We start from the raw sequence: 25,195 nt of genomic DNA on the forward strand, positions 1-25,195 counted from the left end.
CAGAAGGAACCACATGGTGCAAATATGTGCTGACAGCGTACTTGTGCACCTAATGATGCAGGCAGCTGGTAGATCTAGACTTGCTGCATCTCTGAGCCCCCCGCCTTCCCAGGTCACCACGACTTCCACCATCACCCCGCTCACCAGCACTAATGGAGCGCAGATGTACTCTCAGGGGAGCGTGTGAACCAGAACCCTCATCTCTGAACACTTCCAAGGAAGAGCCATCTCCTCACCATCACGTAGCCTGAAGTAACTAAGGAGAACAGAGCAGGAAATGAGGCAAAAGAGGAAGTTCGTAGCACTTCTGCTACACGATCCCTTAAGTTTCTCAAGCGTGATTTATACTCGCATCTTCAGAGGGAGTTTTGTGCTAACAGGTAAGCAGGAAACCATAATGAGATATAGATCTGCCATGCTTTAATTAAAGCACAGTGAAACAGTGAACAGCTGGGCTCACAAGTGTTCCACAAGCTTCACCTGAGTCATTTCTGTTTGCCTTGCAGGTTGCAAGGTGTCTACGACTGCTGGCTTGGAGGGCATGGAGCACATGGGACAAGCTGAGCCTGGCTGTGAGGCAGAGGTGTGTACTGGTGCTTGTCCAAAGTGAGGGATGCAGGTGCACAGCTAGCAGTGAAAAGGTGGCCTGGCAATGTGTGACTGAACTATGGCAGGGCAGGGAGAAGAGCTGACTCATCCCATACTTCTGAGTAACCACGTTTGACAGCAAAGATTGACAGAATATACAAGGTGGGTGGTCTCAAGCACAACTATGTGGCAGTGCTTCTGGAGCATGGTGCTGTCCGTGCTGGGCAGTGAGGGGTTCTCCACACAGCCCTGCCAGCAAAGCACCAGCAGGAAGTGGTGGGGTGCTGCCCATGGCCCACACTGGCAACAAAGACACAGACGCCTTTTTAATATTGCAAAGACAGAAATTAAATCCTTCTCCTGTGACGCAACGCTTGCCTTTCCTCAGCAGGGATCAAATCAATATGGGACGATGGAAAGTCAATGGTTTATTTCAAGGGGTTTTGAATTGGGCTTTGTAGGCAAAGAAGCATCAGCCTTGTTTCAAATTCCATGAAGACACAACGGTATTTCCATTCCATGTCTATTTGTAGGACAGAAATGTGACTCTGTTCCTCTTTAATCCTGCTCAAATGCTACATTATTTGAAAAATAAGGTCTATCGGAAAAAAAGGAAACCAAGTTTAAGGTTGGAGTTATCCCTGGTGAAGGCCGGGGATCCCGTGTTAGAAAGTGAGCATCTCCTCCAGGTGAGCAGTCTCATGGCATTAACTTTGTATTTCCTCCTGCCTTCTTCTGGCTTATGCGAGTCCTTCAGCACCACTTCCATGGTGGCAGTTCAAGCACATACAAACTCATGCATAAGCACTTTTATGCACACCATTATAATATAGCCACCAAACCGTATCCACAGTGTTAGAGGTTTATCACATACCTGTCTGGAGGAAGTTACCAGCAGCAGGAGCAGAACTTCCACATAATTTCTGGAGAAAAGCTACAATGGTAGGCCCACTTACGTAACTGATTTAGTGCTACAGAATTGCTCTCTGCCTTTAATCTGCTCAACAGTTTATCTTTGCTGTCCTGATCAGTTGAGCTTTCTTTAAACCATTATGGATTAGCATTCTGCCATAACACGTTAAAAGCTTAGCTTTGTTTATTTTTGTCAAGAATGGGGGAGGGATACCAGGTTCAATTGCTCAGGCACCAGGTTATGGGTGGTCATTTTTCTTACAATCAATATACTAGGGTGCCAAATGCAAGGCACAGCTGAATATTTCCAGAGACAGTACCAGTGGCTGGAATATCTGTGAAACTGTTACAAAAAATAATAATGCATAAAATAAAAAGAAAGGAGGAACATTTTTCATAATTATTTTACTCTGTAAATAATAAAATGTAATCCAGCATTCAAAAAGTTCATCCCACACACCAGTTTTTATGGAATACTGAAGAGTAAATGGCCTAAAAACTTAATTAATAAGGCTGATTGATCGTTTTACCATCGTGTTGCCATTTGGAGACAGCAGTCCTGCCAAAAGCAATCTTTCTGTCATTCAGCTGTAGGACAATAATGCACCATTAAGCACATGAAACAGCAAGCAAACTGCACCTCAGCCACACTGCTCACAGAGAAGTTCAGATAACATTCCCCATCCATTCAGCACATTTTCACAGTGGATTCATAACACTGACAGCAAATTACCTATTAGAAGATTACAGTACAAACCCATGTCTGATTTTCTACTATCAATTGATTGCAACGCAGCATTTTAGACCAAATCCAACCATTAGCACACTTATTTCACCTCAGCATAATCCCAGTGATTTGCCGATGCCAGAATGGTGTAAGAAGCTGTGTTCCTGAGTGCTGCCAAGAACCCTCTGTGCAGCTCAACACTATTCCAAAGAAACACTAATACTGTGACCAGCTATGCAGGCAATATATGTATACGTATATATATAGATATACAGCCTTGCAACTTCCATATCCAAAAGGAAGCACTTCCACATTCCCAAAAGCAACACACGCACGAGAGAAATATAAGAAGTGTCTAGTGGTGCTGTGATACAAACATAAAACTGGGGAAGTCATTCAGAGACGAGGAGGAAAAAAATCCAGCTTCTCTGCGATTAGTGTGAGGTTTTACTTTCTTATCAGGAGGAATCTTTATCCCACACATTCCAGTGAATGGCCACTTGTTATTACTTTGTCTTTCTGACAGCAAGCGGAGCACCGCTCCAGAGTTTCAACATTCCCTTGATGCTGCTCTGCTTAATGCTTGCGTGCTATTTAAACAAAGCATATTCCCACTAAATCTGACTATATATGGAATTCCCTGACAGGGAAACATTTGGATGCCCTACAGAAAGGAACCATGAAAACGGCAAGCACACACAAACACACAAAACACTCCAAACTTCACCAAGTTGAAGCGTACTAGAAGAGGCTCTTAGTGGCAAAGGTCAGGTACCCTGTGTGACCCACCATCTCCCGCAGTGGCACGCCGCTTTTGAACTGCACCATTCCTTGCTGAAGGTTCATGCCCAGGCTACCTTGGTTTGATGGGTGGCTGCTGTCAAAGGCAGCACTAGAATTATCCTCAGCTGCTTTTCCAAGGTCAGGGATTTGCAAGCTAATTGTCCTTACATTGTACACTCGGAGCAGAATTTCCAAGGTGTTAATCTCTGTGAAACCATATTCTTCCATGGCTAGGCAGGTTCTCTGGACTTGTTCGATGCAGGGGGAGAAAGAGCAGATGCGGCCACCTGCAAAAGAAGACAGGTGGTAGATAAGGAGGCAAAAACACAAACAAAGCACTTCTTCTCTTTTTTCAAATTCTCCCTGCTGCAACTCCAATTAGGAGTTGGATTCTGTGATTCTTACAGGTCACTTCCAACTTGGAATACTCCAAGATTCCACGAAATACACAAAAGTAAAAACATTCTGAAAGAAAATCTTCATCAGGCAACTCTGAGGGATCAAACTGTCAACATCAAGCACGATGACTTTACAAGATGCATCAGGCTCTTAAAAAACAGCAGTGGCAAACTCATCTTCCAAACTCAGCACAGCCCACCACATTTGTTCACGATAAAACTCTTAAAGTCAATTCCCTCAGAGCAGTGCCTCTTTTGGAGTCACTATCCACTGCTCTGGGACGAGGCAGTGCTCTGAAACTGGCACCTACACAAAGCCAGAAGTCATTCTCCACACACTGTACAGAGCTGCCTTCATTAGAATCTAAGTGTGCGTGCACACACGCTCCGACAAAAGCGGCTGTGTTTATTTGGGAACGATGGTATGCGTGTACAGAATAAAGTAATCTCTCCAGGCCATAGATGGAGTGCTGTTAAGACTTTACCCTTTTAGTCAAGCTGACTAGCATGTCTTTTGAGCATTAAAATTTACTGAATACCGCACTGGGCAGTTTTACAGCAAACGCTCCAAACCCCCAGGACAGGGCCCTCAGTGACAAATACTTGCCTTTTCCTCCACACATGATTGTTTTGATTCCACATTCAGAGCACTAATAGGTTCCCTACAACTTTCTGCTGGCTACAATGTCACCTTAAGAGCTGAGAATAGAATGATTCAGATTTACTCTGAAAAGCCACAGCCAAATCAGATCAAAGAATTATAAGGACACCGTCTGCCATAAAGCCAGGGCATGTGCTTTCACCCAGGACAGAGCGTCCCAAGAGGGACGCTGCCCTTCCTGAAAAGCTTTTGTGCTGGAGGAAGGAGCTGGACAATGCAGCTCCAGCCACTGTTTCACTTCTTACAATTAGATGAAAATGTGTGCTGACCTGATTTGCATTCCTTCCCAGCCCTCTCCCAGGCTCATCCCGTTGAGCCTCCCAAACTGTTGCCTAAGCAGTTAAAAAACCCGTGCAGCTGAGAGCGAAGCATCCTGCTAAAAATAGAGGCAATGCTGGGACTACACGAGGCCTGCTTTATCTCAAACTCACCTCTTTTTTTTTTTTTCCCTTTCTCATTTCTAAAGTCACATCTCTAAAAAAAGAAAGCATCAGGTCCGAAAGTGTCACTGTAGCACTGCAGTTACTGCCCAGCAATGATGTGCTGGGTACTGACTGGGCAAGAACACTTTCCATGACCATTAATCCACCACACACTAAGCAGGATTTAATTTCAGTCCCAGGATAAAGTCTCCACAGCCAGGAGTTCTTATCATGCATCTTCAGAACAAAGTACCCCAGACAAGTAATTCCCTGGAGTGACAATTAGAGAACAAATCTAATAACCACCTGCAAAATTAATGCTGGTATGTGTCACTATTAAACAACTCCAGGGATGCCAATTGAATTGTGCACCAGCTCTCCTAGTTCCCATGACATTAGATTTATAGGTTTATCAATGTGGCCAGCACTACCACAACTGTATCCCATAGCTTCTGGCCATGCTGCCACTGTGGCTGTAGATATAAAAGAGAAAAGCTCAAGGAGAAATTTCTGTTACATAACTAGAAAGTTACTATAATGAACATATGTTATAGAGAACGATGCCATGTTCTTATTGTGTAGGGAACTGAACAAACGTCTAAGTTAGCTAAATGTCAGTTCACAGTAACTCTTTGTCTGCGAAGAAAGAATCTGCAGTGAGATCAGAGATTTGTACTACAATTTCATTCAGGCTTTTCATTTTTTGCATTCGTACTGAAACAAAAGATGGCAACATATTTACATTTACAGCAAACCTGTTCTCCTTATTTACTCCAACTGCAAGGATTTCAAGGCACAAGCTGTGGATTTAGAGGAAAAGTAAGAAGCCTGCACAGAGCTGTGGCAACACAAGCTGCAGACCCGCCTACGGCTCATGTTAAGCCTTCAATTAAAGCCAGAGCAGCCTTCATTTTGCCTCAGGATGGTCAGCTGAGCACAGCATGGCAGCACCAAACTTGGTGTTGCTTTATCAGGCTGCCTCCTCGCAAAGCAGGCTGCTTGGGGAAGGAGGGCTATAGAAAATGGGCTTCTGAGCCACTAGGTAGAAGGCTCTTCTAACAGCTGACATCCAGATGGCATCTGTCGAACAGGCAAGGGGGTCTTCTTTGCTGTCTCCTGTTCACACCACCCTGCAGGCTGGGTTGGATTCTTGGGCTGGACTCGTTTCATTAAGTAGGTGTTAAGAAAAAGTTGGAAGGCTGCAATTAGCAGAAGACTTGAAGGTAGAAATGAAATTGCAGCTCCAGACTTACAGAGACTGCTTAAAATAGATTCGGGACGCTTCGTTTGCCACGGTGTTTTTAGCTGCAAAAAAAAGTGGACTCTGAGGGGGAGAAAAGCAGCACTGAGAAGGACGTGCTCTTCTGCTGAAGGAGCAGGACTTTTAGGTGCAAGCCAGGTCCATGTTCTTTCAGAACTCTCCTTTTAGGAAAGCTACCGCTCCTGAATTCGTTTAATGAGACCTGTGTGTCATCATAAATGGATACAGTAATTATCTGAGATTAATCCTGTTCACATTGGGAAGCCGTGTGAGCTTTTTGATCTGAAGAGCTGTCTAAAAATGTGTTTATTCATGTATAATGCATCTGACAAGTGCTAAAGTTGAGAAGAAAATAATGAGTCTGTATTAAAGACTTAAATTTCTTTTTCCACCTTCAATTTTACAGGGAGTGAGTTTGAAACATTTAATGGAGAGTTAAATCTGAATCTGTAGGCAGGAAAGTGCCCACACAGTCCTGGCAGTCGTAGTAACCAGCGGTGGGGTCAAGAGCCTATGAAAATTCAAATACAATTGGAACAATTAGATGAGAGAGCTCAGGGGAAGAGAAGGAAATAAAAGAGAGGGTTTGCATCTACAAATCACTGTACATTTTTTTAAGCACAGAACAGAAAGTATCTAATTAATAAGCAAGAGACACACCTTGCTATCTTTACTAGAGATCAGTGCCTAGGAAGTTGCTCCTCCTTCCAGCACGGTTCTTGGTATGCTTCTGTGCAACTCCACCAAGCAACTGTGTTTCTGGTTTATGTGAGCAAGGAGTAACACCTCTACCAGCTCTGCTTAGCTAAAATCTGCATTAGGTATCCAGCATGGAAAACGTGGCAGTGCTACCCAACTGACACAAACTCAATGCATCCTCATGATATGAAAACAACGTGTCCAAGTTACTCGCCCTCTCTTTTCCAGGTTGCTGTATGCGTCACAAGTGCTCTGCTAGGTTTGTTCATCATCACAATATTACTCAGAGGATGTGAAAAGAACATATGTAGTGCAGCACCGTTAAGTTCCTGAGAAAAGGGCCCATAATTTTGGAAATGATGCTGTGACGCAGAAAATGCAGCACAGCATTTTTATTTCTGGTAAGGGAACACAGCTCTGGGTTTTGGGATTTCAGTGCATTGTGATAATTGGAAGATTATGTTACAAAGATCCCATGGCATGATCATTATGTAGGGGCGAGGCAGGAAAGTCACTGAGCAGCATCACTGTGGCATTTACTCTGTGCTAGTAGGACACTAAAAATATTGCAAAGGGGACAAAATGTCCTTTAAATGAACGTGCTCGTGGGCGATTTGATGCAGATTCCCTGACAAGTGAAATAAGAGGATATGGCTGTTGGAAGAAATTAAAGGATGTTTCCTGATTCAGAAAAGAAAAAAATTTCCTAATCGCTTGCCAGCTCATTAACAGGAGCTCAATGCCATCTTCTGCAAATGTGACCTTAACCTCTTATGTTTGTAAGAGCATCCTTCAGAAGCGATGCGTTTCCACTGACTGCTATGGGGCTGGCAAAAGCAGGTATCAAAAATGGAAAAAAGGAAAAAGTTGGCACCAGACTTGTGAAGAAAATCTAACAACTTCCTTTAAGATTCCCTTCATCCCCTGTTTCTTCCTACAAGCTGTGCAGAGACCAAATTTTGGCCAGTACTCCGCAGTACGGATTACAGTGCAGGAACCCTGCTTAGCTCGTTACAGGTGAGAGAATCACTTCTGCTTAGGCTGCTAGGCCAGACCCAGTATGTGTACCTGAACTAAAAATCCCCACAGCCTCAGCTAGGTTAATGCCCTCCAACGAGATACACCAACTGTGCTTAGCTCAGCAAGCAGTGCTCGGGAACCAGATGGAATCTGAGAGTTAGCACCTACTTCTGATCCTAGTGGGGCAGCTGTGCGCTAGACCAGATGGTCCCTCAACACTGGGAGGTTATGTTTCAAACTATCATAGAATCATAGAATTGTTTGAGGTGGAAGAGAGAGACCTTTAAAGGCCATTTAGCCCAACACCCCTACAATGAACAGGGACACTTACAGGGAGGTCAGGGTGCTCAGAGCCCTGTCCAGCCTGACCCTGATTATTAGCTCGTGGATCTTTAACTTCACCTTGAGCAAATTCTCCTTCGAATCAAAGCAGGTGGCACATTAATAAAGGCTGGTGATGATGTTTTACAGACACTTAGGGCTTCATTCATTTATTCCAAAACAAACGCCTATGGACACGAGAAGCATCGATACCATCTCGAGTACCACCTGCATGGGTGGAGGAAGAAAGTCTAGACAGCACACTAGACTGGCAGGCTCCACTTCCTGCCCTAACACATTCCCTGTGTGTTCTGAGGCAGCCCATGCTCAACCAGCAGCAGCCTCATGTCGCTGCCCTCTCAGTGTGGTTCAGCCTGGGGTGCTGCCACGGAGGTGAGACTTGTGGCTGGAGATTTCAGCTGTTCCTCAAAGCTGCTGCTGAGTGGTTTGAAAATGGGACCATGAATAACCTCTAGGGCTCAAGAAAAAGAGCCAGTGAGAATTTCAGCATGGAACTGGTATTGCCTGAAAGCAAAGGGGAGGAGGGAAGCAAACCCAAATGAAAGCTGAAGTAGCAAAGCCAGGTGATGCCTTACCTACACACCACAGGCTATTGGGAGGCTGAGGTGTTATTTGGCTACTCAGCAATTCTAAGAACCAAACCTGGCAGGTAAGGACAAAAATCAATGGCTATGCTAAAGGAAAAAATGCAAGCAAGACTTGTTTTAAGTCCACTGTCAACAAGCAAAACAAACAAAAAACTTTGGAAATGAAAAATAACTACCTCCAAGAAGAGCAGAGTATTTCTGAAGGGTTTCTGCAATGGCAGAAATACAGGGACCCATCCAGGGAGGTGTCTGATGGGAACTTCTGCTGCAGAGCTTTTCAGGGAGACCTGACAGAACCCTGTCACCCAATTCAGGTGAGATCACACAGATTACAATTTGACACACTCATAATTTAGGGGCTTTGTGGAGAGAGGAGATGTAGATTGAACATAAGAAAGAAGTTTTTTACAGTAAGGGCGGTGAGGCACTGGCACAGGCTGCTCAAAGATGTGGTGGATGACCCATCCCTGGAGACAGCCAAGTTCAAGCTGGGTGGGGCCCTGAGCACCTGATGGAGCTGTAGTTGTCCCTGTTCAGTGCAAGGGGTTGGACTGGATAGCCTTTAAAGGTTCCTTCCAACTCCAACAACTGTATGTATGTAGGTATGAAATAGGCAATACTTATAGAGCAGAGTAGGTGGGTACAGAATTATAATCAAAGCACTAAAGAATTCACCTAGGAGATGACTGAGTCAAAAGTTACAGGGTATTTAAGTACTGTAGGATGTGGAGGATATTTTTGTTACCTCACTTTTTTTTTTTTCTAATCTGTTGAATTATTCTTTCTTTAAAATCTAGCCTGAAGGGGTTAACAGCAACTTTGCAAAAAACCACCAAGGTCAGATACTGGTATGACTACAGAAAAGCATTCATCAGCAGATGCTGCAAAAGGAAAACAGTGCAGGTCTGGAAATGAAAGCAAGTTCTGCAGTGCAGCAGTGCCTGAGAGATATTACAAGCAGAATTTCTGCCTGAAAGCATGACAGGTGAAATAAGCACAGAAGGATGCAGCTGAGATGCAAGCCTGAGCATCAGCAGAGCATGTCACCAGAGAACAAGAACCTTCTAGTCAAAAACTCTCCATGCATTTTTATCCTTTTAGCTCTTCACAAGTTGGCAGTGCATTAAAGGGGAGGCCAAGCTATCGTAAGCAGCATATTTACAGCCTACTGTTAGGCATAACGTGAGTGATAAATGTACTCTGTGAAGAGGATCATTAACACTCAGCCTACTAGGAGCTGCAAGACTCAGGATCTTGAGCATAAGTAGGAGAGAAAATACTGATTTGATAAGGATTTGCTAAGGTCAAGAACACTCTCTTACACAGTCTCAGCTGAAAACTCAATAAGGAATATTGTGTTTTTAAAGAGGAGGTCAGCAGATGCTATATATTGAACTCATTTAGGCCTGTACCTTATGACTTGAGTGAATGAAAGACCACTACCTGGCAGCACAGATGCAATGTTCATATTGTGCACCACAACAAAACCTGAATGTGATCCTGATACATGAGAGAGGGCACGGAGGGAAAAGAGTGCAAGGGCTCATTCTCTCCAGTGATGCCTTATCACAGAATGGATGCAAGCAGCAGCAGTATGTGCACAAACTGTTCTTAATGCAGAAGAGCTTTAACTATTTGAAAATGGCAGTAAGCAGCATCACCCTCTGACTGGTGAAACATGCATGATGCCACTTTGCAGACCAAAAAAAAAAAATGCAGGGTGTTAAATATTTTTAATATTGGCTAAACAGACGTAACCTTGTAGCACAGAAAAGTATAGCCAAAGAGTACTGTCAGTTTGGCACTACAGTACCTTTTTACAGTTTTTCAAATGCTGGAGTGAGACAGGGATTGCAACCTTGGAATTGCTCAAGCAGCCCTGCTCAGTATTCTAAACATGCACCACTTAAAGAATTCAAATTGGGCTGCGCAATGCAGCGCCTGCTAAGCTGGGAAGTCAGCTGAGTGTTCTGCTCCCTAGATTAGATAATTTGAGCATGGGAAGGGCATTGTACAGTGCAGTGAAAATTCTTCTTTTTTCCCAGGACACACTGGAAAGCAGCTCCAAATTCAGCTGTTACCCTTGCAGGCACTGAGTGCTAATTAGTCTCTTTTTATTTATTTACTTTTTAAAGAATGTGTTGTATTGGAAAGCTTCCTTGCAAATTTTCCGTAGTAGCAGAGGGAGCCTGCTGCCTGGGTTGGTCCTGACACAAGCACATTCAGTGACCTTTAAGAACAAGCTGAAATCCTGTGGTTTAGACCTAGCAATTTACCCCAAGTCAGAACTCTGCTAAACTCACGGCCCAGCATGGGCACTGTTCTGCACTCCATACTCTCTTGATCACAAAAGTCACTTCTGTAGCCTGGCAGAAGTTAGCTTGGATTCACACCAGCATAGTTACACTGGCAGAACAGTAATCAAGGGAAAACTTATTTCAGGACAAAAGAAAGGTTTATTCCCTACTTTTCAATAGGGAAAAAATCCATTATAAACAGACAAAACCCATCCAATCCTGCAATAGCAGTCACCACTTGCTGTCACCGTCCAGGAGTAGCTGGCACAAGCTGGAACAGCCCTCAGGTTCAATTCCTACTGCAGCCAATGTCATACTTCTCACTAGCTCTGACAGCAGAGATTTAAGGCAGAGACCAGCACGCATATTTAAGTATAACCACATTTTCTTTCACATTATTGATGTGGAGCACTGTTAAACTAGTCCAATCTGCAGTGATTGATGTGAAGTGTTTCTGAACACCTTTTATACAAACATCTTTCCACTGAAGTGCCAAAGAAATTTGCTTTCAGCATTTACTGTTGCTGCTGCCTCCCACACACCCTCAGGTCCACAAAATGCACTAGACAAAGGTTCAAATGTTGTTTTCTTTTATAAAATGCCCATTAATTGTAGCAGCTAGATCAGACCTGTAGGAAAAGGTTGTTCTGCTCTTTCCAAATCTTTCACTGCAAATTGAAGACCTCTTCTGAATGTTCTCCATCCTCTGAAATGCCTACAGACTTTGACATTTGAGTGATCACATAATGCAAAGGAGCAGATCTAGCATATCATTGAGAGGCAGAGACGTGTGCAAGTGTGGCAGCTCCTACAAAGAGCTAAGTGCAGTTACCTTCAGCTTTTAACGCTGACTTTGCATGTCCAATGGCTTCCCACGGAGATGGAATATCCAGGAACACAGCATCTGCAATGTCTGAGACACCAAACCCATTCTTGCAGACATCCTGGTTGGTCACGGTGACCAGATGCTCTACTCCATGCTCCCGAAATTCCTCCTTGGCCTTCTCAGCCCTCTGTTGGTGGAACTCTACCGTGTACAGGTGCCCTGTGGGAGCCACCGTCCTGATGAGAGCGTGGGAGAGGGATCCGCTGCCTGTACCTAGGAAAGAAAAGCAGCTTGTGAAATGCCTTTTGATAGTGCTACACACTACTACAGTTATCTTCCTCATCAGTCCTCCTGCTTGGAACACTAACTGAAAAACAAAACCAACAGAAAGCATCGCTTAAATTAGCAAAAGAGAATGGTCCTTCCCTCCCAAGGGCAGATGGACCAAGTGACCTAAGAAACAGTTTTCAAGGTCCTCAAAACGTTAATTAAAAAAAAAAAACCTGTTAGTAAAAAACAGTGCCAAGGGCCAGCAATACAACTCTACAAAGGGCCAACTACATCCCTACAAAGGGTCACAGGAGAACACGAGGAACCAAATGCAATGAGAAAATATCAAGCAAATTAACCACAGATTTTTTTCTCCAAGTGCAAGACTATTCTAGGGCAAAATTTAATGTATTTTCACAACTTTACACTTCGTTAGAACAAAAAAGAGATGTTCACAAGAGCCTGTGTTTGAAAAACCTACTGATATCTACTCAGATAACCAACCTTCAAGACATGGCACCTGCTTTGCACAGGCCTCTCCTAAGACACACCAGCCATCCTCAGCGCACCATGAAATTAGGCAGAACGGAGGCCCTTCAGCTCCTGCACTCACACCAACCAGGTGAGCTGACTGCACAGGTGGCTCACCTGTACAAGTCCACACTGTCTTAGTGAAGTCTAATGAGATGCACCACATACCCAAAATCGTACATAAGTATGATTACCACATACAGTCAGACTAACCATTAAGATACAGACGTTTTCTTGTTTTAGCTTGGTAATTTGGGAAACTTATTTTTAATGATCCATTGGCATGTTAAATACAGAATGACTAATAACCAATGTTTTCACTGAAGAAAACACCCATGTACCAATTCCTATTGCAGATTACTCACAGAAGTGGCATTTAACAGAATAACCCACCAAACTCAAACCCCACAGCAACCCCAAATTATCTGTGTTTATTGATTTATAACTCTGTACTTGGAAGACATTTTTTCCTGTAGAAAGAAAATCTATTTCTAGCTATCTTTAGTGACTGTTCAGGCTAAATTTCAGCCTGAAGCAAGTTCTTTTAACTAACGCAAATCTTAAAAACTACTTCTGAAGGACAGAAGCTGAAGAACAGCAGTGGTAGAGAAAGCTTAGGAACCAGCAGAGAAGAAATTAATCAGGGGACACAGAGGCTCGTATGCTGCTTAACTGGAACAATATCTTCCTGACTCGGATAGGAAGTCAGAGTTTACAGACAGACTCAAGGTCCTGGCCCTCTAGTCACATAAGGGGAGAAATATTGCTAAGGCACTGGATCTGAGCTGACAGCTCTGAGAAGGGAGCCATTCAGACCACAAAGAACTCTGGGCCTGCGTTTGACATGAGACCAACCAAACACTCTGCAGAATGGGCACCACTTCCCTGCTTCCCCCTCGGAGGGCCCTGACCCCAGCAGGCACAGCAGCACCTCCCCCAGCTTTAATGGGAGGGAAAACCTCGGATTTCAGCACTGGCTCCAAAGAGGTCCAAGAGAGGAGAATTTTATGTGAAAATTAGTGCATCCACACCAGTATTAAAATAAAGCAAGAAGACAGGAGGCAGTTCTGTGCACACGTGACAAATTACCCACTTGCTGTACCTGCTGGATCAAAATGTCAATGTAAACTTTTCATTGGTCAGAACAGTTTACGATGTCACAGCAGCCACATGGCTGCAAAGACTCAATAATGTACATGCACAGCAAAGAAACAGCATTTCACTGGTTTTTTAATGACAAAAGCAGGGATGCCCACAAGATGCTAAAATGACTGAAATCTGCCTTTATTTTCACACCAGAAAGCAGGGCTGCAAACAGAGAACTTCTGCAATCCCACAGAATGTAATTATTTTACCTTCCTAATGGGTAGTGCTGCTGACTTTTTGCTTTGCTCTCTGCTCATCTGTAAGAGTGAATGGGAGGTCTGCCAGCACAGCTGGGATGGACACAGAAGAGAGGCAGCTTGTGCATGTATCCAGTTCCCTCCTTCATATTCTTCTACATTTTTAATCACTTTCCTTTTGAATCTGCTTTTCAAAACACCAGAGAAGATCCTGTTTGCCTCCTTCCTACGAAATCCCATTAAGTTGTTTTGATTTGTTTTCTGGAACTCTTTTTTTTTATTCACCAACACTCCAAGCCAAACCCAGCACCAAAAACAGGATGTTGGAAGTCATCGCTTGCAGGCAACTTACAGGCTGAGCTTTTGTCAAACAAGGTTGCCAGCAATTATTTGATGTTGACTGGCTACAGCAAACATGAGAATAATACATATGCATCACATTTTACTCTATCAAATTCTCTCACACTGACATCACTAATGAGAGTATTTCTGAAGATGCTGCCTGCCTCCTCCATGACAACACCATCAAAACTGTAGGAAACAAAGAACAAGGTGGCTGTGAATCATCCACCATTGCAAAATTTCTTCTTTTCTTGAAGAGACCACAGATTCTGATACCCAATCCCGTGAATAACAATGACCATTGGCTCTCATATGCCTGACAGTTAACACACTTGAAACTCATGAGGAATGCTCTCAACGGGGTCTGGAAGTTCAGTACAGTTCTGTACTCAAGCACAACTCCTCTAACGCTATCTACAGAAGGCAGGTTCAAACCTTTATTTCTCTTATGTTATAGAAGGGGAAATTAATGTTTACTTTCACTTCCTCCACTGCAAATGGGTAATACTCAACATCCTAGCTTCCTTACCACCTTCTCAACTCCTTTTTCATTTCTCTCTATCCATCTCTGACACCTCTAAGCTCGGGGGACTGCTTCCACCCTCTCCTAAGACAACAAAACCAGCACGGATTTATAGGGATTGGACACCTAGAAGAAACACTCTCGCTCAGTACCTGCTGATACCTCCTTCTGATTTACACACAGCAAAGTACTGACCACATGAACAACCCAACAATTCCCCTGACCTCACAACCATACATTCTTCTCACCTTCTGCTGATTCAAGGGACAGGTTTTCCACAGAGAAGCCTCCACACACCTCAGCATCATGAGGCAGCGTCCACACTAAGATCATTCCTGCAAAGCTGCAGCAGGCAACAGCTGACCCCTTCAGAAATAACACCTGCCACTTCAGTACTGCATAGATACACACCAAGAGAGCAGTTGAGACAAACACAAACATTCCAAGGGCATCAAATACGGCACCTGATGGAGAGCTGAAGGAGAGGGAACAGGCTTGCACTGTTTTCTGTTTAGTCTGGCTTTCTAATTGCCCAGCCTCCTGGAATCCCACCCATGCTGTAAACAACCTGATTTTGTGTTCCACTATTTTCTCAGTACAAGCTATTGCTTGGCTTGCCTACCCCCAGCACTTCCCTTTTGTGGGCTTTCTCTTTTTTAAGAAAGGAAGTAGATCTGTAATTTCAAACCCATAGATGTGTACAGCTGTGCTTACGCAAAATATTTGCCATGTTTATTATGGCAAGTTTGTAATCCAAGCTAAAGCTGAGGAAGCTCTTAAGTGCACACATAAACTTATATAACACAAAAGCAGGAAAAGTGATGTTATTAATTACTGGATCGATACAATATCTAGTAACATTTTAATACAACTGAAGTATCTGCTGCAATATTTGGCTACACAAGATAGTCCAAACTAGGCAAATACAAGAAAACAATCAGTGTTGCTGCATTAGTCTCCTAGCTACCGCACTGAAACCTAGCAAATAATAACACGGGTCATGGGTCAGCCATGAGAACGGATGGAGCCTCAAAACCAAAGGAGAATTAATCTTTAGGCACAGCTAAAAACTCCACAGCCAGGATCTGACAAGAAACACAGCTCAGAGGAAGACTGCTTGCCATACATGAAAAGTTTATGCAACAGGAGAAACGTTAATCATTTTTAGTGAATATATGATGAGATCTTAAGTATCTGATAGGAACTAACTTAGATGTCATCCTGTGAGGACCATCAGGGACACAAATCATGGTGGAAGAAGTGAGAAATTGTAAGATCAGAGACAGAGGGAGGAGGAGAGAGGGAGGGAGGTTGTTACAAGGAAGTGTCAAGAGGAGATGGTGCATCAAGAAGTTTCCCTTACAGATGAGCTTTTTCTCACCTTTCCGACATGGACATGCTGCCCAAGTGGGCATTGTAGGAAGCAGGCTAGAGGCCAAAGAAGGCCACTGTTGACTGAATTCAGGAGCTGGGGAAGGATGGAAGTTTCCAAGGCTGGTACTGCCTACAAAAGGAATGGGAATGTGAAGACTGAAAAGAATTTGTTCTTAAGAGATTCAAGAGGCAGAGATCTTCAGGGAGGGATCTTCTGCAAAATGGAGGTGATACTGTGAAGTTCAGAGCTGCATGAAAAATGCACTTTGTGGGTAAACAAAAAGGTAAGATGAAAGGAAGCCCAGAAAGCCTGGAAACAAGCACTTCAGGGTACAAACAGCACTCCTCAGCCACAGGGCTGCACCCACCACAGTGATGCCTCATGTGGCCACAGTTCTGCTTTAGTTCTTTGGTATGTCAGGAGAATACTGTGTTCTCTGACGTTGGTACAGATGAGGCTTTTCTTCTACTTCAAAAGGTGTTACAAAGAATCACATATTCCAGCTCTTCTCTCACTTATCTGCTAATAGGCAGAGGTAGGAGACATTATAAAACTTAAGACTTAATTAATATGAATAAGTTCCAAAATCAAATTAATAGCTACAAAGCTTTGGTGTGTACACAAAAGATGTAGAGTTTACACACGCTTACGCCACAGAGATGGTGCAGACATGAGTAGTCAGAAGAGTCACAGCACTACAGCTGACTTGCTGGGACTCCACAATAATCTATTAATCATTTATTAAGTATCCATTAATCATTAAGCCTTCCTTAATTTTTTATGAGCATACTTCTAACAAAATCTACACTCAGACCATGAGTTTGAAAATTTCATAACTGTTTTGGAGAAGCTGTAGTGCAAGGCAGACCGGCCAGAGGCTCTTGTTACCCCTCCACAAAGAAGCCACAAGAACCCAGAGGACTGTTCTCAGTCCTCACAAATGCCATCTGTGGCTTTGGAGCCCCATTGCTGTGTGGCAGTGGGTTTAGCAACTTTTAATTTGGGACTTAGCTGAAGGGAAACAAAAAATCCAATTAACATTTTTGCTCATGTGAGTCTGATTTTGTCGAGGGCTGAAGGATCAGAGGGATACTGGTCAGAATACTTTTGACTAAATTACATTTTGTCTAAATACAATGCTCTGTTGAAACCCAAATATTTCTTAGATTTATCAGATTAAACGAAGTTTCACAGTGCTGCATTGCATTCCCTGAGTAATTCTGAAGGTAAGGACAGACACTTCTTTAGGTCTTACCAGGGAGAGAGGACAGTAAAATAGCCTAGATAAGTTGGCACTGAAAAAAAAAAAAAGAGGTCTTTACTTATGTTTAGCAACAATATCAGAAAGGTTTCATATTCATTCCAATGTGCTATAAAAATAAATTTCAAAACAAACAAACAAAAAATCAGTTGTCAAACAGAGTCGTTATCTAACAGGCAGCTGTAATCACTGAACTTAAGACAGCCTTGGCTTGGAAGATGACATCAAGTTAGTTTTGGAGAGTGGTGAAATGAAGAAGATTCAGTGTATTCCTTTATTTAAATGTTGACTGCACATGCAATGAGATCAGAGTTACCTGACATGAACAAAAGTTTCACACGACCTGCTGCAGGTACTGCAGCAGCTATCTTAGGTGTCATTTACTTCTGGAAAGATTGGGCTGCCAAAAACTCTTCAAACTGGTGAATTCCTCAGACCGAGGACCAATATTTCCAAGAGATCTTAGCTCCACCAGCAGTTTTTGAATCCCAACTTTCATAAATTAGAAATCAGCAGGAGACAGAAAAAGGATCATATTCCTACGCCTCCATCACGAAATGATGCTGATGGCAGATGCTGAGTCTCCTTACAGCCTCAACAGAGTATGCTGGGATGATCTGAATTATGCATGTGCTGCTGAGCAGCTTGCTCTTTATGTATTTATTAAAAATGATTAAAATTGGTAAAACTTTAATCTGTTTGTATCAGTTACAACAGATCATTATGAATCAATTTAAACTGCACAACTCATGTGATATAAAATTAATCCTTATTAATCTTTCCTAACTACGCACATAAGATAATATTTACTGGTATTCACAGCATCAAAAGATGATGCAGAGGGCATTTCATTCTACTTTATCCGTCCTTTCTACACACACTTGTGCAGCCTGCTCCCCAGTTCTGCTTGCTTGCCCTAGGTAGGTGCAGGACACGTGCCACAGCCTAGCAGCAAGACAAGGAGAAGAGAGACTGGCTTGTTTATTGTGCCTGTTTTGCCCCTCCCCTCCTTCACCAGCAACCATGTGTATCAGTTCATGTTCAAATAAAAAAAAAGGCAACTTCCATGCTAATTAATGCTCAAGATACATCTAAAGACAGCACTACCAGGAAGCAGACTCCAATGCCACTACTAGACCAGATTTCCTGCCTCTTTTCTGTTAATCACCATTGGCAAGCTCCTCCTAAGCCACACAAGGTTAAACAAGCACTAATGATTTTCGATTGCTGAACATGGCCTAATTTTGGATGGCACCAAAGTAGGTTACATCATCACACTGGAGGCTCCAGTAGTCAATACATGTAACATTTTTTCATTCAAATCTCCAATTCTGGTTAGTTGTAAGCAAACCTGCAGTAAGAACTCTTGCTGCAGGATGAACTCTTGCGCCAAGACACAATACTCCTTCTTTCTTTGTGAACAATAAATCTTTCAGGGAATACAAGCACAACCTTAGTAGTAGAACTGGTTGCTTTCCCTAGAAAGCTGAAGTTAAAACACTAACTAGGACAGCACAGACACTAAAACAAAGCTGGGAACAGTTTTCCACTAACGGAAAGGACTGTTTGTAGCTACAACTTCTGACTCACAACACTTCTGGGAATCTGAATCAGTTAGTTCATCAAACATTCCCATTTCTTAGCTATTCAGATAAATGAGCCTTCTAAGACTTCCATCTTTCACCATTACTGAGAACAGTTCTGTCCTTTTAACACTCACCTATCCCAAGAAAGGGGCCAGGGGCTTCTCTGCACGGCCTTGCCTGTTTCCAGCACACCCATTTGTTACTGGGTGTAACTGGATGCAGATAAGCAGCACTTCAGTTGTGTGGGAAAGCAGCCACAATACCCCCAAAGCTGCCCAACATCATGCCTGGGTAGGAACAGGAAATGTTAAATGCAAGTTAACTCGCAGCAGTACAAGCTCGTCACACTGATCCTTTGCTGTATCTGTGCTACAGAAGGAAGCATCTAAAACTGCTTCCTAAAAAGACTCAAAGTAAACAGACAGAAAAATGAGGACAAACTACCTACAGTTCATATTTTTGCAAACTACAGAGATCAAATCAAATCAAACAAGCCTCATACTGCCTGCAGCAATAAAACCATGAAAGCGTTATTATAAAGTGTATCTAGCCACGAAAATATCCATCTACATGTAATGTAACTCCTCCTTACTTAAAAATTATGTAAAATTATGGAAATGGTAATAAATTAAACCCAGTTTAGAAACAATGCACAGCACTGTGATGAGTGCATCATCTGTTCTATTACGCCACTGCTGTGAGCCCTGCATGAAACTGAAGTGCTACAAGTGGATCACAGTTGGGAAGAGAACAACAAAATATGCATGCTTCCATGGTATCACGTGATAGAAATACTGACTTCCCATATTACTACATGCAGTGCCTTGCCATCTTTCACTAACTCACTTCAGTGATGTTCTTTGCAGCCTGCCGATCCAGGGTATGAATTTTGATTCAAATCATGTTTCTTAAAAATATGTGTGAAGAACTTAACAGTTTTAGATAAGGGAAAGAAGGCTGTTCATGTGTTTAAATTGAATTAATAGTGTACTCAAAGGCATGTGTACATAAGGCTGGCATACTGAAGCAACACTGCTTTTTGGAGAGGCAGTAGTTGATAGCATGTGCAAATGAAAGAGAATTACTCCACATGTGGGCTGGGAAAATTGTTTTCCACTGAGTGTGTTGGTGTTAGCTCTTAACAAAGGATCTCAAAGTATTCTTACCTGATTCACACACTATGGAGCCTGGCTTCAGTTCTAACATCATGGTGATCACAGAGATGTCAGTGGAATACAAGATCTGTGTCCTGTGTGGAAGATTCACGGTCCACAGTTCTGGAGTTGGATGAAGAATAAAAACCCATCCTCCCTTACTGCAGGTCACTTTGGAGCCATACTTCTTGCCTATGAGATCCATGGAATGCCGGATGACCCCATACTTAGTCTGAGTTACAGTGCCATGCTGGACTTTCACAGGAAACATGGATTCGTGGCCCAAGAACACGATAGCTGTGTCACCATCCTTGATTGTATCTCCATATTCAACAAAACTCATCGTGACAGTCTTGTGGTTGGCTGGTGGTCGTCACCTAAAAGCAGACAAATGCCAAGACAGTTTTATGGTATCATGATGAAGCTATAAGTACAGTTCATTTTATTTCCCCAATATCTATATCTATATCTATCTATCTATCTATATATATATATATAAAGGACAAACAGTGCAAGTCAGATGTTATTAAGAAAACTCCATGCAGCTTGTGGACATCCCCTCGATGTGCTCCTGACTCAATAAAAATCAGTGAAAAGATCTCACTGACTTGAATGTAACCACTGTTTGTATCACTGTACAGTACATTTACAAACAAAAATTAGCAAATTTGTTATAATTTACTCAGCCTGCTCCACAGTGCTACTGGGAAATGTGCAAGGCAGTATCAATTTCAGCAGCCTGTTTGGTTCTAGTTCACAAGCTCTCAGAGTAGGCTGTTAAGCAGTGAGTTTTATTTTTTTCTGCTGGCTTATCTATTGGTGATTTACAGCACATGGCAACTGCCACTTGCCTCAAGCATTGACTATTAGGACCACCAGCAAAAGTTTACTTGAAAGTTTTCAAAATGAAGCTTTAGAGATTAGATAAAGGTACTAGCCACATTAATTTAGCTATAAACTCGATTAAGTACAAATAAAAAACACTGCGGCCTTTAATTTGCCATTGGGGGTGTAACATGATTGTCTGGGAAGTGATCCATGCTGCAGCTGAATGTAAACAACCATTTGCAAGCCAGTGCAAACACACTGTATTGTTTTAGCTCTGTGTTCTGAAAGCAACAAACTTAAACGTTGTCTTGGAGAAGAAAACCTCGAAATGAGAAGGCAGCTTACAATAAAACCTGGAACTGTTTTTCAGATAAGGCAGCTAACAAGCTAAGCTGCAGGCTGACCTATTCATGGAAGGAATTGTGTAATGAGGTGATCCCAAAGTTAGGGATTAAAGTCTACAACAGAATCATCTGAGAGTTTGATAGTTGGACAAGAAAATTAAAAGCAGCACTACTTAATAAAAACAGAAATCCTTGAGTTGGAAGGGACCTTTGAAGGTGATCCAGTCCAATCCCCCTGCAGTGAGCGGGGACACCCACAGCTCCATCAGGTGCTCAGAGCCCCGTCCAGCCTGACCTTGGCTGTCTGCAGGGACGGGGCATCCCCTGCCTCTCTGACCAACCTGATAATGATTTGATTGCAATGCTCTTGAATGTGTAAAAGCTTTGTCCCAATTTACTCTTTTTGCTATTAAAAAAACCCAAACACTTTTTAATTCTGAAATTGTAGTCTGACCAACGTTTGGGTTCAATTTGCTGTTCAGCAGGTAGATTTGTGTGCTGCTGTGCTGAGAATGAGAAGCAGACACGCTGGTAGGCCCCGATTCCAAAGCTTGTGGCATGTGGTATAGGTACTTGTACAGCAAAGCACAACAGGCACGTCTGGACATGAAGGCATCCCAAGAGCTCAGAAATGCACACACACCGGACACTGTGAGATCAAACCGTGATGCTTAATGAGCACACAGCGTGCATCACCGGATCACATCGATGTTCTTAACCCACCTGTAATACACGCTATTCACGAGTTGCCGTTTTCACCTCGTATTTATAGTCACATCATTTGGAAGCAGCTCTGACTGCATCTCATCTACGTGCCTTCCTCTGCACGTGGCAACGCCCCTGAGCACGCCTCTCCCCCCCCCCGCTCCGTGTCGGGGTCCCCAACCAAACGCACGAGGTCCTCGCGCGCCGTGGGGAAACAAAAGCGTATCGGGCGCGGAGGGGCCGTGCCCGCAGCAGCTCACCCCGCCTCGCCCGGCTCCTCGCGGCCCCGCACGGCCTCACGCGGGGCCGCGGGCTCGCGGTTCCCCGGCAGCGCCGGTTCTCCCCGTCCCCACAGCCGTTACCTCCCGGGGCTGAGTCCCGCTAGCACGCCCGGCCCGGCTCTCCTCGCACGCGGTGCCCGCCCCTCCCCCAAGCCGGTCGCAGGCTGCTGACGCTCCGCCGCCTCCGCCCCCGCCCGGAGCGGCCAGTCGTTGTCGGCCGTGCCTGGCAACGGTCCGTCGGTCCCCTGAGCCGCCGTGCCTCGGCGGGGCCAGTGGCTCCTGCGTGGGGGCCGAGGGCAGTGTTTGCCTACGGTGAAACGAGAGGTCCCTAGGGGCGGTGGATGCCCGGGCGGCCCCTTCCCTGCAACAGCTTCTTCCCCCACGTGCGCAGTTAGCTATAAACCTGGAGGGGATCTCATGGTCGTCAAGCGTGGGTGATAGACGCCGGGGTCCTACTAAGCCCCTTCCCTAAGGGCCGCCCGAGCCTCCGTGCAGGCGGCTCCCACGGTGCTGCAGCCGTTGCCCGCGCTGTGCCCGGGGAAGGGCAGCTCGAGGCCGACCGACCTCCCCGTGCCGGTTTCTGGAGGCTGGAGGAGGAACCCACAGCGGAGTGTGGGCTCAGGAGGAGCGGAATCATTATCGAAACCCCAAATAGCACGGTTCTGACTCCTACTTGCATCTCGTCTTTAGGATTGAGGTGATGTGGGGTGCCCTGGCGGCGCGGGGATGGAGTCGGGAGATGGGCAGGATGGGGATATCGCTTCATCTGCTGCTCCCAACAAGCCCAGGCCACCTGGCATGGGAGGGCACAGCTCTGTGAGTCACCTCGGACACGCAGGTAGCGTTCTGTCTAAATCAGATAATTCCTTGTTCGCTGTGGTGCTCACCAGTGGCTTGTGAAGCACAGGAGTGGAGAAACAGTCATTGCTCCGCAATCTAGAACGCCATCGATGCGTGCCTAACAGAGCTGTGTAGGTGACCATTTGTGAGTTCTTTTACCAATGTGATTTCATCAGCTAGGAGGGAAAATTTGCCCATTATCTTCAGTGAGAACATTTTTATGTTATGCTGTTGACCCGCCCGTATCATAATTGCAGAAGTCTTTGTTACTGGGTTATGAAACTCTTCTCCATCTGATCTAAACATAATGTATGCAGTTTCAGAGGTTTCTTAAACTGCAGACTCCTACTCAGCTGTTTTTCTGACTGGCAATCACAGCTCTGTTCTGCCTTTATATCTGCACCTACTTTTTTTTTTGGTGTGTGTGTGTGTGTCATTTTTCATGTAATTTGCCATAGTTTATATTCTTGTGTCCTTTCTTTTCCTTAAAAAAAACAAGTTCAGATGACTGTGGGCCTGGCTGTATACAAGACTAAGAACAGCTCTTCACAGCACTCAGCTTACTGGAAATGATCAGTAATTTTCAACAGGGCGCTCGACCAATGTGAAAAAGATAATAACTAGGCTGATATACATAAAGCAATAAATGGGAAGAAAATTTGCATTTGGGAAGTTAAGGGGATGCAGCTACAACCAGTTCCTTTCATCTATTTATGCATGAGTGTTATGTTTTATTTTCAAGTGCTCTTTAGTCAGTAAGGCATCGGAAACAATGCAGTTATACGTAGTAAACTGTTTTCTTTTCCTATTTCCTGATTTGGAAATAACCTTCTAAATTTTCAGGATGTTTACTCCCAGTTCTTTCAGGTTCATCTTGCTATATCATGTGAGTAATTTCAGAAGCTAACACTCATCTCCTTGCAGTTGTACACTGCACACCGTTTATAATTAAGCCTCTTAGGAAGTGTTCACTGCACGGCCCATGATTAACTTCCCTTAATTCTTCATTGTTGAAGCTCAGCACGGAGATCTCTGGAGTAATCACCCCACCTTTCCAGCCTGAAATGCCAAACTGCATCATAGTTTACAAGTCAGTATGCACTACAATATCATCCCAGCATGGAAAGTACGTGCTGATGCCTTTATCACAGTCTAACAGGCAATACAGGCTGATCCAAGGCAAGTATTCTCTCAGCAGATGAGCTAGATAAAGCAGTTGATCAGAGGCTGTTGACACGCAGCACAGCATCTGTAATTAAGCCACTAGGGAAGCAGGGATGGGACACTGTAACGAAGGTTGGATCCAATTTGCACACAGCTTTCTGCAGATCTCACAATGCAAGCTGAGAGCCACTTCTGACTTAGTGTGTATGATAAATTTGTCACATAACGGTGAGATAAAAGCTGTAGAGGGTGCAGTGTTCATTAAACAAGTTCATTGGGTATATTTTGTGCTCCCACCACGGCTCTTCTCTCTTTTTGTGCCGATTTTCAGACAAAAGCTGTGTGAAGGAGAGGTGTCTGTGTTGGAAGTGCAGTAATGAATGGCACACTGAGGACACAACTGGATTGTAATAACTATAAGGACTGGTGCTCCCTGCTCTGCAGGGCAGGGAGGGAGAGTGTCTCCAGTGCATAAAACTGAATCCTCGGGTTTTGGTTCTTGAGGTAACGTTGACTCCACCAATCTATAAAACGAGTAACAGTTGCTGCTTGTGTGTGTGGCAATAGATGATGGAAGGAGACAGAAGGAGCCTTCAGTACCTCTTCGGAATGCTTTGCTTTGGGTGAAGAAAAAAAACCCACCAGAAACAAGTTAGTAATGTTACATTATGTTCTTAGTATTACTTGTATTGTTCTACATTAAAAATAACTCTCATGAGTGTTTTACATTATAATAAAAACCAAAAACACAACTAGATCATCCAGGAATACGACATGCATTTTTAGGGCTCTGGGTATGATTTTACACTTGTGTTCGTTGAATCCTTGCCCAGGAGGGCTCTACCTGTAGCTTACACCATCCTGAAGCATGAGCTTTGCATGAATCTAGTGAAACGCAGGGGAAGATTTTGCGAGGTTAAAAAGGCAGAGGGTACTTAGAGAGGATTTGTTCCTTGATTCCGGAGATAAGAGACCAGACTTACACAGACGCTGAGCCCGTGACTTCAGCAGATCCGTGTGCTCTCCGTCTACCTGGAACAGCAGGGCAACCTGGGCGGCAGCCAAGCACGGCGCGTTTTTATTTGAGGCAGCCTGCGCTTTTTAGCCTGTAATGGCTTCCTATGT

The 25,195-nt window shown here is 43.9% G+C and overlaps 2 protein-coding genes across 5 annotated transcripts in view; one reads left to right on the forward strand and one right to left on the reverse strand.

Annotated features, from left to right (window-relative positions):
• The window catches only part of TRMT61A (tRNA methyltransferase 61A), a 34,197-nt gene extending 11,982 nt beyond the window's left edge, over nt 1-22,215 (reverse strand). For 2 of the 4 annotated variants that reach the window (XM_065750371.1, XM_065750380.1), the window contains exons 1-4: nt 22,148-22,215; nt 19,921-20,285; nt 11,530-11,796; nt 3,179-3,297 (exon numbers count right to left, since the gene is read on the reverse strand). In XM_065750371.1, coding sequence (XP_065606443.1) covers nt 3,179-3,297; nt 11,530-11,796; nt 19,921-20,251 — 717 coding nt within the window. In that variant the 5' untranslated portion in view covers nt 20,252-20,285; nt 22,148-22,215. Of the gene's footprint in view, nt 1-2,502; nt 3,298-11,529; nt 11,797-19,920; nt 20,286-22,147 lie in introns of those variants that run through there. The other 2 variants (XM_065750356.1, XM_065750365.1) reach the window with 2 other exon arrangements.
• Nucleotides 1-25,195, forward strand: part of XRCC3 (X-ray repair cross complementing 3) — a 421,446-nt gene that overhangs the window by 120,718 nt on the left and 275,533 nt on the right. The gene's annotated exons all lie outside the window — the stretch shown is intronic.

This window comes from Cyrtonyx montezumae, unplaced genomic scaffold (genome assembly GCF_038088225.1).
Source record: "Cyrtonyx montezumae isolate F1298 unplaced genomic scaffold, pur_monq_1.0 scaffold_10, whole genome shotgun sequence".
Lineage (NCBI taxonomy): Eukaryota > Metazoa > Chordata > Aves > Galliformes > Odontophoridae > Cyrtonyx > Cyrtonyx montezumae.